Genomic DNA, 18958 nt, shown 5'->3' on the forward strand with positions numbered 1-18958 from the left:
TCTAGCCAAAAGGTAAGACTAAATATATTAAACTTTTGGACACAAGTTCACCTCCGAAGTTCTGTCTCCCTAGCCAGTTCCCTATACATAGAACTCCGGTGAGTTGCAGCAGAAGCAGCAAGGGAGAACCGACATCGTCAAATGCTGCGTTCAGCTTCACTCCTTCCAGAACCTCGTGTCATTGAACAACTAAATGGGACTCTCCTCTCTAATGCACTTTGCTTCTTCCCAAGCCATCATACACAGACAGCACTTCATTATTCTCAAAACAAGCGCAAAGAGCATTCCTTGCAAAGGGACAACATCTCACAACCACAATGAGCTTATGGCTCTCTGACTACTTGAGAGCTGAGGGGTGGAATGTTACCAGCAGTGCTGTCCAGTGATGGAAATGTTCCACATCTACACTGTCCAATATGGGGGCCACTTGAAATGTGTTAGGGCGACTGAGAAACCAAAGGATTGTTTTACTTACTTTAATTTTAATTCAAACAGCCTCCTGTGGCCAGTTTCCACAGAGATAGCAAGCTTCATGAAAAACTAGAAGGTGTTCCATACTCGAGAATGAAATAACTAAAAGACAGACAAAGCCTGGGTCCATTTCGTTAGTGCCTAAGATGGCTGGTCAGATCTTAAGCAGAAAGAAAGCAGCGGGACAATTCTGGACGTTCCCTGGCATTCTCCGTAACTGGCAGCCCCTCTGCCAGAGACTCCTCCACCAAAATGTGCAATTCATTTACTCTGAGTCTGTAATTGGTTCGGTGTACACATAGGAAAAGAATGAAACATATAACAACATTAAGTGTGGTTTGGTTCAAAATATTATTAATTCTTCTTTGATTTTTCTTTCATGGCCTGAAAGCCTCCAGGACAAAAGTTGTTCAGTTGGGGCCACATCCTCTCCTTGCCCCGTTAGTCAGACCAAGTGCAAATCCCCAAAGACTTCAAAGGGAGCCTGCTGTTGGCTGTGCGGAGTGAGAAATGACCTGAGCTCTCTCTACATGAGGAGGAAAGGGTTGCAGGGAAGCAGCAAAAGCGCAGAGCCAAAGGACCTGGAAAACATGGAATGCCAGAAAGAAGATAACCTTCACACTTGGGGGAGGGGGGAGGGGAACACAAGAACACTGACACATTCCAAAGAAACCATTATGGTGATGGATTAGCTCCAGGCTCCTCCCACCAACAGCAACCTCTACAGTCGTCTTCCCTTCTGGTACCAACGCAGCCATATACAAACAATGATACCCAAAACAAGCACAAGTGTGAGCAGCGGATGATGCATCCAGGAGGTTCAAGGCAAACTCTCCCCATGTGACACAAACAACCAAAAAAAGAGAAAAGGAAAAGGATGCAAAATGAAGGTAAGCATTAAAAAGACACTTTCTGCAGAAAGAAAAAAAAGAACATATTTATCAGCAAATAATCCACGGTGATTGAAGGCTTTGCTTACCCCTTTCTGGAGCCCCCCCAATGGGACTGTTGAGAGTTTCTGCAGCAGAAAAACAGAAGAGAAAAGGGATTGCTAACTCCTGGTTCGAGCAAAAGTGAGTCAAGCTGCCCTGGCCTAGGTCAGAAGCTTATGTAAAACCCCAAATGTTTATGAAGTTCCTGAATGAAATCCTGGTTGGTCTAGATTCCAACAGCTTCTTCCCTTTGAATTTACTTAGGAGGGGGGGTGGGGGGGGGAAAGCCAGTTGACTGGGAGAAAGGAAGAAGGGATTTGGGGGCTTGTTTGTTTAATATTAACAGAACAAAATCAACAAATAACAATTCTGTGGCTCTTAGGACCCTCATGGATGTGAATCGTTTTTCTGTGTTCAATGTAAATAACACGGTAGTAAAAATAAAACCCGGTGATGCTGGCAACCCTAGGTTTCCTTGGGTCTCTTTTCTTTATATCAAGGCATAGATTTTTTTATGCCCCCTCACATGAAAAAGCTCACAAATATAGACACACAAAGTCTCTTTGATGAAGGTTGAAATGTCTTAGGTTTCAGGACTAAATACTTAGTCTGTTGAGTGAAAAATCTTCTGGACCTAAGATTCAGGGGCCTGTTTCAAATTTGGATCCGTTTGAAACTCTAACCTGTTTACCTTCTGGCTTTGTCTTCTGTGTCTCCCTTTCTTGCCTGTGGTTCTAGCCAGATTTTCCTATCAAAATAAAAGTGTTTGCGTTTTTCAAATCAGTGGGAAATGGGTTCGGACTGGTGAGTTCTAAGCTTTTTCACTGACTGTGTCTGAACTGGCACAAACTGCCGAAGATGGAAAGCCACTTGATTTATGGCCACTCCCTCAAGAAAACACGGACATTCAGCACTTGTCATTCTCCACGTGGATAATAGAAAAGACTCCAAATTTTGCAACCATCAGACACAAATTTGATGTTCCATTTCAGTTTTGTATATTTATCTTATTTAGCACCCATGGGGTTAAGAATTATGGAGAGTATCTTTTACTTCCAAATTTGCTGGTACAAAGACAACATCCTAGGTTCTGGGCCTGAAAGAAACTATTCCAGTCCTATTGCTAAAGGCAAACCACGTCTCCAGAATGAGACCAGTGGGTCAAAGTGACTGGGCATCTCCTATGTTCCCTTTATCCTCAATAACCAACTCGGATGTAATGGAGTAATTCCAGCATATCATCATCATTATTTTGCCTATAAAGGGACTAATATTTTGAATACTTAATTTTAACTTATTTATGAGTGACGGTGACCACCTCTCATGTCACCAATAAAGCACAGGAAAGTGAGCAGCAGAACCCACTGCGTGAGTAATCAGGTCCCTCTCTGGCTAACTACATGGATACTGAGCACCTATTACCTCACCTCACCTGGGGAGGGAAGGCCTGGCCACACCACGCTTGGCATCTGAGCCAGAGACGCCCATCAGCGTCTAGCACAGAACAGGAGGCTCATGCCACTTGGACTTTTGCCAAGAACTCTAAATTAGCTTGGAATGAGCACTGACCCAACAGTCTTTCAAGGAAGTGTGTTTTGTCCACATAAGTTTCCTGATTTATCAGGTACTCCTCTGACAGTTTACATAAACGTGTTACTAGTTATGACACCATCATCTGCCAGGACAGACACCATAATGACTTAAACCTTAATACACACACGGTTTCCTAAGTGTGCCTGAGGCCAGTCCAAACAGTCTGCTTTGGTATCTTCCTATTCACCGTGACATACTTTCATTGCTTTACGTGACATTCAGCGTGGGATTATATTATACTCAAAGCTAAGCTTGCCATCCAGAAACTTTCAACTATCATTTCATTTTCACCTTGCACGTTCAGTTATTATAACAATGAATCTGTGCAAATAACAAATCTATCCATTCGGACTCACTGAATTTTAAAAAAAGGTAAGTTTATAATAACAAGATACCCCTAAACTACTGAAATGCTTTGCAAACTTTGAATGCATATATCTTGAGGCTATATGGATACTTGCAAGGAAGGCAAACTTTTTAAAAATCCTTTCTGAGTGAATGAAACATTTTCAAAACTTTTGTGCCCTCTCTAAAGCCAATAGTACTAATTTGCACCAGGTGAGGGTTGAGGCTCACCTACTGAAGGTAAAGATTGTAAAGACACAGCTGCCTTACCAGGCCTAAAGCAAATGTTTCGGCATTAATTAGCTACAGCAATGATCAATGCTAAGTAAGTGGTTTCCAGAATGGTGCAAATAAAAACATGTACACATGTAAGTGTGTCTATGGACCCTAAAATGATATTTTAGAAAAGACCTGCCCTCTGTGCACCATGCCCACACCCTCCCTGCTGGGTTTCCTAGCACGTGTATATCCTGCCGAGCTGGGAGGGAAGAGATTGGTGTACGTTGTAAGGCAAGGAGGGCCATGTGGCTTACGGTTAATCCAGTGGCCCAATGAAGAAAATAACTCAGGAGTCCTGCTTCCTAGTCTCTTTTCCTACTTCCAAAAATTATTTCCTGCTTTTATACTGAAAGTGATTTTTGATGCTATTCTTAGATATGTGAGGGTTAATCAAATTTCCACAGGCTGTGAAGAAGAGATAAAACACACTTTTTTCTTTTTGAATTAATTTGATTTTTGTCTTTTGCACTCCCAGCGATCAAGGCTGTCGAATAAACCAGTTTTGATTCATAAATAATAGTTCCATTATATCCACTATGCCACTCGTCAGAGTACCTGAAATTTTAATTCACTTGTTCAGCTAAATTTCATCCTCAGTTCATGGCCATAAAATTCTTTATTGACAAACTTTCAAACCAACTTTGACTCTGAGGTATCTAGTCCACATTTTTCTTCGGTGTGGATATTAGTTTATTGAATAAGTGGCATCTGTTTTCCTCCACATCACTAGCAGAGGAGGTATTTCCTTTTGACAGCTTTGCAGGATTTATGAGTTTGCATGCTCTGAAGAAAAATAGTACTAAGCAAAAAATTCCAATTCATTACCTCTTAGTACTTAATTAAGTTCCTACCCACGGCACACTGGAGGTGAACCCTGAAACGGCTGTGGCAGCAGCAGGGCGGCCGGGTGTATTATCTTTGGAAGACGGAGGGGATTCTAATTATCCTGACCTCATTTTCCCACCCATGATATTCATAACTGTTCCTCCTATCTTGCTCCCCTTTAGACTCGGACTGTTTGGAAAGCAAGCGCAGACTCCTCTCGACACCACTGTTTATGTGGCCCTTCTACACAACCAAGGCAAGGGGTGGCCTAACACGCCTCTGACCTGCCAGAACGCAGACACCTCTGATCACAGGGTTTCCCCAAGGGGGTGGCTGGAGGAGGTGATTGGCACCTGTCAGGAAAGCAAGAAGGGGTTTTACTAAGCAAACATACCGAGCAGAAGAGTCAGGGTTACCTGTCGGGGTTCTGCGTGCACACGTGCATCTGTAACAGGATCCTCTGCGTGAACGTCTTGAAGCACTGCCCGCACTTCCAGAGATGCCAGTCACTGAACTCCGAGTGCAGCTGGCTTGTGGACGTCGGGCTCGCCAGGACGCGCTGGTTTTTCACGTTGATTTGGTTAAATCCAGATTCAATGGACCCCGATTTATCCAGGAGAGAGAAGTTCCTGCTGCAGGGCGTCTGCGGGAACACCACAGAGCGCTGCTGGGTGGCGGGGGAGAGTTTGCTGCTCTTGCCAAAGGGCTGCAGGGCATCTTGTCGGCACATGGCTTCCATGACCGTGGAGGGGACATTTACTGGGAGAACAACAGAGTTTTACAGGATCAGTTTTATTAGCCCTTAAAATAAGCACAATCACGTGCACTTAAAACATTCTTATAAATCAACATTTTAAAACTTAACTTTTCTGGATTCAGAATGAACATAACAGCAAAATTAATAACTCATTCACTGCTTGTTTATCATGCAACTATTATATGCTCAGGATTGTTCGTATGTGGTCTTTGTCCTCACGGAGTTCACTTACGACTTTACACATAAGGACTCCCTCATGAGGCTCCACACTGCACCCCGAGTTTGGAGGGAGCTCAGATGGGAGGCACAGCAAGAGAGGGGAAGAGAACAGCAGGGACTGCCCAGAGAAGGTGGCCTTGAGCCGTGCAGGGAAGGTAGATTCAGGCCTTCCAGCCGGCCCTGCCCGCAAAGGACAGGTCTTCAAGGAAAACTGGCTGAAGAGATGAAGGGAATAATACAAAATGAAAGACACCTGGAGACAGAAGTCTAGCATGCTGGTGAGATGGTGAGACACACTGACCAAGCAGGGCCATAAGGCACTGTGGGAATAAGGCAGGGGGCAGGGAGGGCTAGACCTCAAACAACCTTTAAAGTCCAAAAAAATAAACAAATGACTTCAGGCCTAGAAAATAGATGCAAACTGTTTCTGAGCAGAAATAGCAAGAAAAAAAAAAAAAAACAGTGTTCAGGGAGGGCTTGAGTGAGGCATGATTTACAGACAGGGTGCCAAGGATAAAGTCAGAATGGAGGCAAGAGTATGGGCGCTTGCAACTTGGGCTTTGGAACTACAAAGACCTAGGTTCAAATCCTGTCTCTTCCTTTTATAGCTTGGTGATCTTAGGCAAAGTTAATAAATCTCTCTGTGCCTTAATTTCCCCATCTGCAAAATGAAGATAGTGGTAGTAATAGCAACATGGTTTACGTTACTGGTTGAGGTGGCCTAGATTTTAACTCCACTATTTACTAGCCTTGTGACTGTGGGCAAGTATGAAACACTGAAGTCCACATTTAGTCCTTGGTCAAATGTAAAATGGTCACCCAAAAGGTTGAGTGAGATAATGCACAGATAGCCTTTGCTAAATGCCAGGGTTAGGACTCAATAGATGTTGGGCTCTTCCTCTTTACCACCTTTTGTGAGGTTTAAATGAGATAATGAAAATACTCATCACAGGGCCTACCATCAACAATAGCCAATTCTCATTATTTACAGAAGGAAAAGAGGATAAAATGAAGGAACCTGGCCCTAAACTGGGATGGTGGCAGTGGGGGTGAGGAAAGAACTAGAAGAAACGTTTTTGAGGAGGGAAACCTAATATACTTGAAATTTGTTTTTCTTCTTATAAGTTGTTATTGTGTTAAAAATATATATCATGTATTCACTGGTCAACCCACAGGTTCAGAAGTGATTAGAACCCAATATGCTTAAAAACTATTATTCTTTTTCTAAGTACCTACTGTGTCAATAAATGCATTTTTTAGTTGTTTCAGGGGTCACAAAGATGAAAAACTATAAGGTGATCAAGAGAAGGAAATTAGAGATCAAAAATTTTGAAAAGGTTGTTTGGCAAAAAGATTGGTGATGGGAAGTAAGCCGTGGCTGTTGGCCATAGTTCAAGGCCATGTGGAAGGAGACACATGAACGGGGGGGGGGGGGGGGAGGGCTCTTATCCTTTCCAGCCACAGAGCACTGCTGAGGTCCTACGGAGCATGAAGACTCGAGCACGCTCAACCATGCAGAGGAGCATGCCTGCAAGGAGCTCCGTGCTGGAGTGGACAGACAGGTGGCCACCACGTGTGGGGACACTAAGCACTCTTTAACTTAGAGCATTCTGTGTAGTCCCATGTAATTAGACAAATCCAACAAAAGGAATTGCTCTGTTCGCATGATCCATCCTGTCCTGAGAAGGAAAAGGAAAGCAAGAGACTCGAAGGCCTGGAGAGAGCCGAGAGTTTTCCTAGGTGGCAGTTTTTGACCCTGACTGCACCTGAGACTCACAGGGGAGATTTTTTAAAAATTAGATCAGAATCACTTGGTAGATTCTGGGCACCTGCATTGCTAATGTATAATTGGGGCTGAGAACCAGTGATCGAATTCTACGCTCTCTTATTACAATTAAAAACAGCTCAAGTCCAAGAAGGGCCAATAACTTGCCCAGGGTCACACATTCAGTTATGGGCACAGCAGAGCTGGAAGCTTTAGCTTTTTGACTTCCAGGTAATTTTTTGCTGACCACACTCCTACATTGTCTCTGCTCACAAGCTGTGCTTCAAAAATAAAAAGGACATTTTATAGCCAGTACATCTCACATGAACATATATCATATATACATATAAATACATATATACCTATACACACATACAGGTTTATGTACATATGTGTTTTTTAATGTTTATGTACAATTTCAACTTCTGGGGCAAAAGTGTATGATCAATATAAAATTTATCCATACATTTTAGACTTTCAAAAAATCTTTGATTGCACATAGACTGTTTTTTAAAAAAGTATTGAACAATAAGGAGCAATGTTTTCTCCTATTTTGGCACTTTTTAAATAAAAAAATAAAAGCAGCAGCATCGTCAGAGATGGGGGTAGAACTCATCTTGTGTAGCCCATTCATAACTAATCTGGGAGAGACACAGCACAGAGAAACCCACAAGTTTTCAGACAACGCTGAGCTCCTGCGGGCTGGGAAATGCCCCTCTAACAGGAAGGAAGGCACGGTGGGAAGACGGTGGGATGAACATGTCATCAACATGCATGCGAGCAGGAAATCGGCCAGAGCTTCACTGTTGGGAAGAGAGATATGATGCCTTCGGGGGGAAATAATTCAAATAACACTCTAAGTATAGGTTATAAATCCTGACTTTTCACTTACCCTCCTAAAAAGCAACCTAATAAATTAATTTTCAAAAACTGTTACAGTCACACAACCTTTATATTAAACTAAAGAATTTGTGGGCCAATGAAGTTTTGTTAAGTTTAATGATCAATGTCAAAATGCTAATAAAGGAAAACTTGAACCAGTTTTTATAATAATCTCAGATTTATGAGATCTGGGTTAATGATAGTAATAGTAGTATTTAGGCAGTAAGAGTAGAAATGGGTATAATGAAATTCTTGTCTTATTTTTTCTTTTCTGGGACACCCCAAAACAAATGTAATATTTTTTTTGAGATATAGGTAGCAATGCTTGCATCCTAGAGATTGACAAAGTATCCTTTCTTCAGGACCTAAAGGACACAGAGATTACTCTTTCCAAATACCAGCCTGCCTGGCTATAGCAATCAAAAGCATTAACAAAAGGCAGGAAATTATCAGGAAAAAAATAGGGGATGAATTCAGAAAACACTCATCCCAACACAAGACAGTACAGACAACTGCAAAAGGCCCAGAGATGACTGACGGAAGGGACCAGGAGGATGAAGTGCTTTCTACTTGAAGACATACCACCAGTAACATCTCTTCAGTCAACAAAACAAAGATGAATGGGAAGACGGCAAGCTCTTAGAGCCCTAAAGGATACAGTAAGAATATAGAACATAAACTCATCAAATCCTGGAAAATTAAAACGTTGAGAGGCAAATTTAGGATCTATAAAACAAAGTCCTGCTCTCCTCTCTTGTCCATTCATTCAATCCACAAGTAGTTACTGAGCCTCTATCCCATGCCTGACACTACAGATATGGTGGAACGAGAGAGCCACGGCCCCTGGCCTCCTGCCACTTAAACTCCAGAGAGAGAGACAGCTAGTAAACAGATGTTGTTACAAATAAATATTTACACAGTTTCATCAAATCTAAAATTCCACTAATGGCAAGTTGTAAGTCATTCATTGTAAGTCACCGTTCATTGTAAGACATCTTCCAGGTTCAGAAGGAGTAAAATGTGACAAATATATGAATTTTAGAATTAACACTGTAACAGCTGATACAAGTTTGATAAGCGCTACGAGAGAGAAGAAAGGGATGACTCCATGTGGGTGTGAGGGGTGGCTTCCCTAAGGCACTGACCTTGAAGGTGAGTCATGAAAGGTACACAGATCAGACAGGTGTGAAAAGAGGAAAAAGCAATGCGAGGAGATGAAACACGGGCAGCTCGGCCACAGAGTCTGTGTGTCGTGCTGAGGTGAGAAGGTGCTCAGGAGCACGGAAGAAACCAAAAGAAGGCTAATGTGGCCAGAGGAAGAGGGGAGAGGGGCGGCAGCTGGGGCTGGAGAGAAGGCAGCGCAATCGCCAGTGCCTGTGGGGGCTGGGCAGGTAACAAGGAAGTGGTGGGAGGCAAATTGATACAATAGAGGATGCTGGGGTCTGCAGCAAACTGAATAGGGCAGAGCCAGTCTAATGATGCTTGACTCTAATTTTGTAAAACATTGTGAGCCATGCAAAACATTTCTGAAGACTATGTGTGGCCCAAAGGCTATCATCCTAAAAAACTCGAGATTTTTTATGAGAGTAATGGCAAGCCAAAAGGAAAAAAAAAAAAAAAAAAAAAAAAAGACTGTAAAGCTAGGGTGACGGTGTGAGGTGATCAGATTAATATATTAAATGCATCATCACTCTATATTGTTAAATGAAAAAGTGAGGTGCAAAACAATGTATATAGTATGTTACTGTTTGTATAAAAAGGAGCAGGAGGCAGAGTGAGAGCCAGAGAAAGAATGGGAGACTATGCTTGATGCTTATATGGGAAAAAAATATGTTTGAAAAGACACCTAAGAATCTGTCAATTGATGACCTCTTGGAAGGAGAATTATATATTATGGTCCGTCTGGATTTTGATCTATGTAACCAAACTACCTATTATCAAAGCAAGTAAGCTGAGACAATAAAATAAGCAAATCAATGAAAAACTTCACTTTGGCTGCTGTAATACTAAAAGAAGGACATTGTGACATGCAGGAGGCGACAGCAGCAGTCCAGACCAGAGCTGGTGGTGACGCTGACCAGGGCGGGGGCAGCAGAAATGAAATGTGTTTAAGCCAGCCGGCATGGCTCAGTGGTTGAGCATGGACCTATGAACCAGGAGGTCACAGTTCGATTCCTAGTCAGGGCACATGCCCAGATTGCAGGCTCGATCCCCAGTGCAGGAGGTAGCTGATCAATGATTCTCTCTCATCATTGATGTTTCTAGCTCTCTCCCTCTCCCTTCCTCTCTGAAATAAATAAAAATATATATTTTTTTACAAAGAATATACAACCAACAGGACGTGATGACTGACTGGATAGAAGGGTGAAGAAGGGCAACTGGATGAGTGAGAGTTACTGAGCTGGGGAAGAGGCAGTTAGTTGGTGGGAGTGAGACTGGGTTCAGATCTACATGTTTAGTTGGAGACGCCTGTAAGGCATGCCAGTGAAGATGTGTAGACCGTTGGACAGGAGTCTGGGCTCAGTGGAGGAGCCTGGACGGGAAATATAAGCCTGGGAGTGCCTGTCTTAAGTCGGTTCCCTGGGAAACAGACTCTGAATTGGACATTTGGAGCTTCGTGTGCAGTTTACTGGGGGATGCTCCTGAATCAACATCTCCTGGGAGTGAGGCAGAGAGAGGATTCTGTTGAGAAAGGAGATGAACAGGTCTGGGGCCGGGAAGGTCCTTCAGTTGTCCTGCTTTGGGACAAGGGGACCATACCCCCTTCAGTGACTGTCAGTAGACAGGGGCTATGGGAAGAGAGCATGACCAAGGTGAAGTGGCCCTCGGGCTAACCCTCACTGTCCCTCCGATAATGAAAAACCTCCAGGTGATTCCCGGAGTCACACTCCCCTGAAGGCTGTCAGCCCTACACGCCCGGGAAGGGGGCGACGAGTGCCTCACCCTGTGCCAAGGGTGGGGTGTGGGAGGCCAAACCTCCCACGACAGCCGATTCCCTGTGCTTGTCATTGTCATTTCTCTGTGTGGATGCGTGTTCAGTGAGTGGCCTGCTGGAGTCCTGCGCAGACTCAAGAGGCGTCCCAACGGGGTGACCCCTCCTTGCTTCTTCCATAGCCCTACAGGTTTCTCCACTTCTGGGCCAATTTTGATACCCGTTTCCTGGCCCAGAATTTCCACACCTGGCAGGTAGGACCAAACCAAGCCACGCCATTCCTTAGCGAGGGCTGCTTTATCAAGTGTGGTATTCTCTTCTCCACCCAATGGCTCAAGGAGGACAGGTCCCTGGTCTGTTGGCTTGAGGTTAACATTTTTCTAGTCCCCATTCAGGGACAAAATGTAACTTCCGGTTCCGGATTTATGTAAGGAGTCCAACTCCAGCTTCCCAGGGTATCAGGGGAACGGAACTCTCCTGAGCTACAGGCCCGGGGCTCCCCGCTATGGCAGCTCACAGGGCGGCCGCATGGTGCTGTGCTGTAGTTGTGGGCTTATGTGCCTTCTCCTAGACTGAGTCCTTAAGGAGAGGGTCTGCGTGTGTGTCCCCCATCACCATGCTTCCCATAGGCCTTTGGACACAGACGTTCTTGTTGGATGGAACTACACTGCAATCTCCTCCATGTCCATGGACATAAAGCTTAAGTGGGGCCTTCTTTATCCCGGGGCCGAGGTTTTTCATTATCGGAGGGACAGTGAGGGTGGGGAGCACTACACATGGGGTGCCCCTTTTTACTTTCTGCTCTTTAAAAATCAAAAGAAAAAGGCCGGCCTCCCGGAGGCAGAGTTCACTCCCGTGCCGGCAACTCCCGCGTTGCCCTCAAGTTTCACATTCTGCTACCTCAGCTTCATGGGCAGAGGCAGGAAAAGCAGCAGGAAGACTTGTTTGACATTTATTCCCAGGGTTTTCTTTTTTTTAATTTCCTCTGAAATGAATACGAACACGCCGTGGTCTTTACACTCTGCAGGAGCTAATCCCCACTGGAAGCTTGGGGCACCTCGCTCCTTCGCGCGGATGCAATCTGTCGACATCGGCGTTCCTGCCGGCTCTCCTAAAGGGCCCGCGGGCCACGCAGCGGCTCTCTCGTTGGGGCCCTGTTACATTTAAAACGATGGCTTTTTCAAAAGAAAATAACACAGGGATTGCTTCCAGAACCCAAATGCCTGTGTGAAACGCTGCCTTCTCTTTGAGGCGAGGCGGCCTTCAGTGGCTTGTCCGGGCAGTGCGTGTGCCCCACGGCTTCACGGCCACGGCCACGGCCAGAGGCACCGTTACTCGAGCCTGAACCCACCGCACACGCTCCATAGGAAATGTGTACTTTCCATGTTGAAAGAACCACGGGAAGAAAATGACATTTTTATAAATGAAAGTGCTTATCGAGTACTATTCACTAAGCAGAATCAAATTTTCCTTTAATGTCTTGGGCCAAGTATCCATTTCATTAACGAAGAAAAATCTGGCTGAAATACTTAATCCCCCAATATTTAATGGCAATAAGATTCTCCACTTTTATCCAGTGAGCATGGATTAATTGTGTGCCGTGTGCACAGCACTATGAGGAGGCTCTGTGGAGGCATGTTGTCAAGGAAGTTCTTGATCGCAAGAAGCTTTTTTAAAGAACAGTTTTTTAAATTGATTTGTGAGAGAGAGGAAGGGGGGAAGAGAGACAGAGAGAGAAACTTATCGATTATTTATGCATTCATTGGTTGATTCTTGTATGTGCCCTGACTGGGGATTGCACCCACAACCTTGGCATATAGGGACAATGCCTTAACCGAGTTATCCCGTCAGGGCAAGCAGCCTTTTTTAAGGCCCTTCATTTATTTTGTGGCTAACTCAAAATAAAAATTGTCTTAGATTTGCTGACCCAGTGGAGATTAAATTTCTCAGGGCTGAGGAAGCCTATCTGTCACATTACCTGCCCAGGCCCTTTCTCACGTTTGTGCTTTTAAATCACATGGAGTGTTTCCTCAGTACAGAATAAGGAGTCCTCAGTATAAGCATTCCCAGGTCCCTCACTGAGTCACATGGAATGAGAATCCATCTTCGAGTTAGAGTCAAAGTCATATATCTATCTCCCCCACACTCTCCGATGCAGCTTTCTGCTGGTTTCTTGGGTGGCCAGTCACATGACAGATATATGACTTTGAGACAGGAACTGAAATAAAATTCCTGTAATACCCTTAGGGGGAAAGGGGATTGTCACTGTTGAGCATTTTAGTCAGTGACTTAATTCCTTTTAAACTTCCCTCCGCCCTCCGTTAGAGCTTAAACTCGACCCAGAAGAGCTGCTTAGTTTACCTACTGAATCCACAATACTTCAAGCTGCTGTGGTTTTGTGAATTTTCTTCCGAGGATTTCAGGTGCTAAATGATATAACATATGCCCTGGTAGAGTTTATTCAATACTCTAGTCAGCAAAGCTCCATCCGGGTTGGACTCTAGGAGAAGGAAGAACTGAAAAGCAAAGCAAATGGTGTTTCCAGAAAGCACATTTTTGGATGGTATTGAATCTGAAGACCACAAGGTACCTCTCAGATACCGATTTGCAGGTGGCTGTGAACAGTACACAGGAACCCTCCAGCCCAACCTCTAAGTCCCTCTCATCATGTAACAATGCCATGAAGCAGAAGCAATGTTGTAGATGTGTGACTTCCACCCAAAGATTCATGTCAACGGTAAGAAATGCATCCCCTAAGGCATCGTTCCATGGCAGTTTTCCTTTCTAAGTCACTCAGTAAATGGCCACTCCATCCTTCCCGTGGCTCAGACCAAAGCCTTGGGACTGTCTTGACTCCTTTCTCTCTTACTCAGCATCCAAGGTGTCAGCAAGTGTTGTTGGCCCAAGGACTAAAAGGTTTCAGGTTCAATTCCTGGTCAAGAAATGGACCAGGAATTGAACCCGGGTCAATCCTGGGTTGCAGGTTCGATCACCAGCCCTGGTCGGGGCATGAGTGAGAGGCACCCAGGCGATAGGTCTCTCTCACATCTATGTTTTACTTTCTCTCCCCCCAATTCCCTTCCACTCTCTCTAAAAAATAAAAAAGTCAATGGAAAAATATCCCCAGGTGAGGTTTAACAAACAAATAAAAATATATCCAGAATTCAACCATTTCTCGCCACCTCCACCACGTCTACACTGCTCCACACTACATCATCTCTCCCCTGAATTCCTGCTCCACCCTCACCCCTTACTGTCTCCACGTAGTAGCCAGAGTCATCCTGTTACAACTTCACTCTTCTGCTCAAAACTCTGCAATGGCCTACACAGTAAAAATACAGGGTCCAGACAGTGGCCTCCTGGGCCCTATAAGCCCCACCTCCCCCCAATATCTAAGTTAACTTCCCTCCATCTATCTCACTCCCAAACACCTACACCAACCTCTGTGATGCTCTTCCAACAAGCCAGGAACAGTCCTATCTCGGGGCCTTGCACTCCTAGACAGCCTGCCTTGGAACAATCTTCTCCCCAGTTACACATGGCTTGTTCTTTCACCTCCTTACGTCTCATCCTAAAGGTCACATTTCCAGGAGGACTCACCCTGATCACTCTCTAAACTGTGATTCCCAACTCCTGGCACTCCCTGCCCCTTCTCTGTCTTGTTATCGCTACACACTTACCCCACCTGACAAACTATTCATTAACTCATTTATTTGTTCATAATCTGTCTCCTTCCACAGGAAGGTAAGTTCCATGAAGGCAGGAAGTCTTGTCTATTTTGTCCACTGCTGTATTTGCAGCAACTAGCAAAGACACTGGCCTATAGTAGGTGTTCAGTAAATATCTGAACAATGAATGAATGAATGAGCAAACAAATGGCTAGTTGGACTATGGGCAATGTACTTTAGAACTCTAGGCTTTGCTGTTTATTCCCAGATAATCTTCAACACACACATCATAATAACATCTTCCGAGTTTGTAGCAGGTTTTATTAAAGGACTTCTGGAATCCTTTTGGATCAAATGCCAAACTTCAGAAAGTGAGGTTATGTCAAGGCTCTACGTACAGACAGGCCCATGCCAGCAGGTCGGGTCGGGGTGGGGGCTTGGGGGTCTGATACTGGTGCTTTTTCTGTCCAGGGACCTAGAGCTAGTGCTAGGGAAGCTGGGACCATTCTGGGACGAGAGAGCATATTGGCCTCCATGTCCCTATCTGCCTTTAACACCAACCACACACTCATGTCCAACACTGAGATTTTCTTTTATGCAAACACACACTCCCTCAAACAGGGGGTATCACTGCAGGAAAGAAACTTTCCAGTGGAAACCTGGGAAGACAGAGGAATGTACTATATGTCCAAAGATTCATGTTTTGATTTGAGATTGGTTTTGGGTTCAAGTAGAAAAGGAATGTTGATAGTAATATGCCTTCTGAGGATTCTATTTTTCACAAAGAAAATAAAGGCAACATGGAAAAGAAATACCTGATCATCAGCATTTTGTTCAGTAGTAATGTGAACATTTTTTTTTTGGAGTTTGTGTGTGAGAGAGAGAAAGTTAAGTAGAAAAGGATAAAGCAACATAAAACTTGTTTTCAAAATAATGTCTCTTGAATAAATCTATTCTCTCGGCTTCTTTTTCTGTTGCATAATCCCAAAGGATCAGTTCACAGATTAGTCAATTTTGGGACAAGAAAATAGCATCACTGAAACCAGTGTTTCTCACTGAAGGTCATCAGAATTACCCAATTCTGTTTCAAATACTGAAAATCACCTTAAAATATTTTCCAAAGAATTGATAAAGCACAGATATAGAGTTTAAGTGAAAATTGCTGCAAGTTTGCATTTGCTTAGATATTAGATTATTTTTAAGAAGATAATGGCTGCCCTGGCAAGAAGGATAGAAGAAAATTACATGCTCCACTCAGGCTAAGATGAGTAGAGGGACACAGGTTCCTCAGTCATAGGTCTGCGATTTTTACCGTCATTTCTCCTTGCAGTGACCTCTTAGGAGGAAGCACACCCCGTGGACTGGTGGGGGGCTACTCCTGCTGAGCGGGCCCTGCTTTCTCATTCTCCCGTTTCTGCAGGGAGAGTGACGCAGCAGGACTTCACGTCCCTTGGGAGCAGAAGTTGTACCTTACGAGGCTCTTTGTAACCCCGGAAGGTGGCAAGCACAGAACCAGACACACAGTAGGCGCTCAGTAACTCCCAGCTGCCTGAACATTGCTGCCGGCGATTATGTAAAACTCTGACATACGTTTGGACATTGTGAACAGGCACAGAAGGATTGCCCTGTACAAGGCAAGATGCCCTGTGAAGAAGCCAAGGACACCCAGGGAAAAGAAAGTGATGGAACAGACCGTGCACGTTTGTGTCATATAGCAGAGTGAACCGCATATTTCAGGAGTTTCAATCAACACTCTTAAAACGTCAGCTTTTACAACAGGGATTTTGAGGTGTAAATTCAGAGCTAAAATAAATTCTTACAGTTTTCATCCTGGGCAATGCATTGTAAGGGGATCCCAAAGAAAGACGTATAGCTGTCATTGTACCACACCAGAAGCTCGGTGCCCCTGGGGATATCTATACAGGCTCGGTAGAATATATTCGACCTATTCAAAACAAAAGAAAACCCAGCTTAGTAACACGTAGCACTCATGTGCCCCCATCCACATTCTCATTGCCCCCCAAAAGTTCTGCCCATCTCCACCTACACAGTTAATGCTTGTAATAAAATCAGCACCCACCTTCTCATTCCCAGCAGCCAATGAAAGCTTGTAACCCAGTATGATAAACAGCTCACAGTTTATTTCCACAGGGTCCCTTCCTACAGCGTCTTGGCTGAGGAGACTGATATTTGGCCCAGGAGACAGCAAAAAGGAAGAGTTCATTTTTTAAAAAAGAATTCCATCTCACACTGATGAGAAAATTCTCTCTCTTGGCAAACTGCAGACACTGGTGCCTCAGCCTTGTATATAAATTAACACCATTGATTTCTTAGTTGAAGGAAAAGCATTACGTGTATTCTTGCAACTTGGCATTGGGAGTTCTCAAATTTGTAATAAAATTAAACAGCTCTGTGATGTAAGGATTGAGAGAAATATAAGTCCCCCCCCCCCCCCCTGCGCACTGCCTTCCTTCTGAAGTTAGATACAGGGGAAGAGAAACCCCCTCTTCTGTGAAATGGATGGCAATTCAATAAGTACAAGAGGAGCACTTGACTGTGGTGGAAAGATTACACTCTGAAATGATAGAGTGAAGGTACCAAGAAAGAAACGTTATTTTACACAGCTTTGGTACTGTGAAGAAAAATCTACAGATTTTTTTAAAAAATGAGACTGCAACTGGTTTTCTCAATGAAGAATTGCTGCAAATATTAGCCTCCAGGTCCAGATAAAAGCGATGAGGGCGGGTGGGCCTTAAACGTAGCCTTTCTGTAAGGAATGGGCTGCAGCAGGCAATCTGTTCCTGGCACAACACTGCAGACAGAAGGCGAGTCCTTCACCACATTTTTCATAGCCGTGAGATATGCACTTGTCAACATATTTTGTCACCACAAAGTGGCTCTTGGCAATAGGATCATAAAGATCAATAAAAAAGTGCAGATTCTCAATATTTTACTTGCAGCTGCAAAAATTTCATTTATCTTGTTATTTTCCTTACTTGCTGCCATTCTGTCTCACGAGGGCACTGCTAGCTAAGCAGAATGTTTTTCCCCCAACGTTCTATGAATATCTGACAAAAACTCCAGCCAGTTGTCCGGCCCTCACTACCCTTCCTCCCTCTGCATCCCCGAGCGCTGTGCATTTTATTAATTCTTTCCACTGCTACATAAAAAAAAAAAAAAAATCAAAATTGGAGCCGAGCTATAAATCACTGGCATCTCCTAACTTGAGAAAAATGGAGTCTACTTTGTGCTTCACCCTTGTAACATTTCATCTCTCGGTTTGGCTTCCCTTAATATAAACACAGCGCCCGGCAAATGAATGTGCTAAAACCAAATGACACACTTCGCCGCTGAAAGAGCAGAACTGTTTTCAAGCGATGGGTGGTCCTCGGAGGCACGGAGTCGGCCGAAAGGGGAGGGGGAAAAAAGTGTAAGTGTACACCGTTCCTTACAAGCGGGCAGAGCTTCCAAAACTCGCAGAAATCTCTGCATGCTGAAGCACATCAAAGGGATTTTTCCCTTTTCAGATAATATTTCCTTTGCTGACATGTATTTAGTATTGTGGTTGGATGACTCATAAAGATAGCTCCGTGGCGTCCCCACACAGTTGAAGCAGAGCATATGCCAACAAACATTATTGTCAGCCTCAAAATAAAAACAAAACGTTCAGCTCAGGGTCAATCAATCAAGGCGCTTTGAAGAAAATTCCATTTAGATATTACAAATCATAACAGAACGAATCTAAACCAGCTGACTTTCTGTGAAGAGGACATTCATGTACAATAAAAATTAGGCTGGCTCTTCAGGGTCCAACTTTTCTATTTTCTTACTCTTGGACGTGGTCACCGGTGATGGATGCCAGTGTTTCTTTTTTTAAAAAATTGTGTTTTTGTAGCTCATTTTATAAAGATCTGAAGTAATCGAAAACAGATCGGCACGGCAGAGAGAACTTGGGAGTTGAAGCGCCCTCAAGAAAGGGGAGCTATAAAATCCACTTACTATTGACAGCTAGGTAATGACTTACTCATGCCCACCTTCCTGTCCGGGGTTTCTCGTCCGCCCGGATTCCGACTTTGCCTCAAGAGCTCCCCGAGTGCTCATTACAGGGCCAGCCAAGCTATCTCTTGCTGAATGGACAAACGTACTCTTTACTAATTCTCTAGCTGCGAGTTTCAGAAAACCTTCATGACAGAAGTGCAGCCTCCATAAAGGTGGGCAAGGCCTGGGCACAGCAGGGTACGGGACTACTGCCGTGCGCTGTTCCGTGTGACCCTTATTTCATGAAACAGA

General features: G+C 44.1%; 1 protein-coding gene across 5 annotated transcripts in view; it reads right to left on the reverse strand.

Annotated features, from left to right (window-relative positions):
- Positions 1-18958, reverse strand: part of PRDM6 (PR/SET domain 6) — a 155219-nt gene that overhangs the window by 68171 nt on the left and 68090 nt on the right. For all 5 annotated transcript variants that reach the window (XR_013814168.1, XM_079783852.1, XM_079783850.1 and 2 more), the window contains 2 exons: positions 16489-16613; positions 4862-5204 (listed from right to left, as the gene is read on the reverse strand). Coding sequence is in view for 4 of the 5 variants with exons in the window: in XM_079783852.1 (XP_079639978.1) it covers positions 4862-5204; positions 16489-16613 (468 nt within the window). In the remaining variant the exon portion in view is untranslated. The remainder of the gene's footprint in view (positions 1-4861; positions 5205-16488; positions 16614-18958) is intronic.

Source organism: Cnephaeus nilssonii (genome assembly GCF_951640355.1).
Source record: "Cnephaeus nilssonii genome assembly, chromosome: 2".
NCBI lineage: Eukaryota > Metazoa > Chordata > Mammalia > Chiroptera > Vespertilionidae > Cnephaeus > Cnephaeus nilssonii.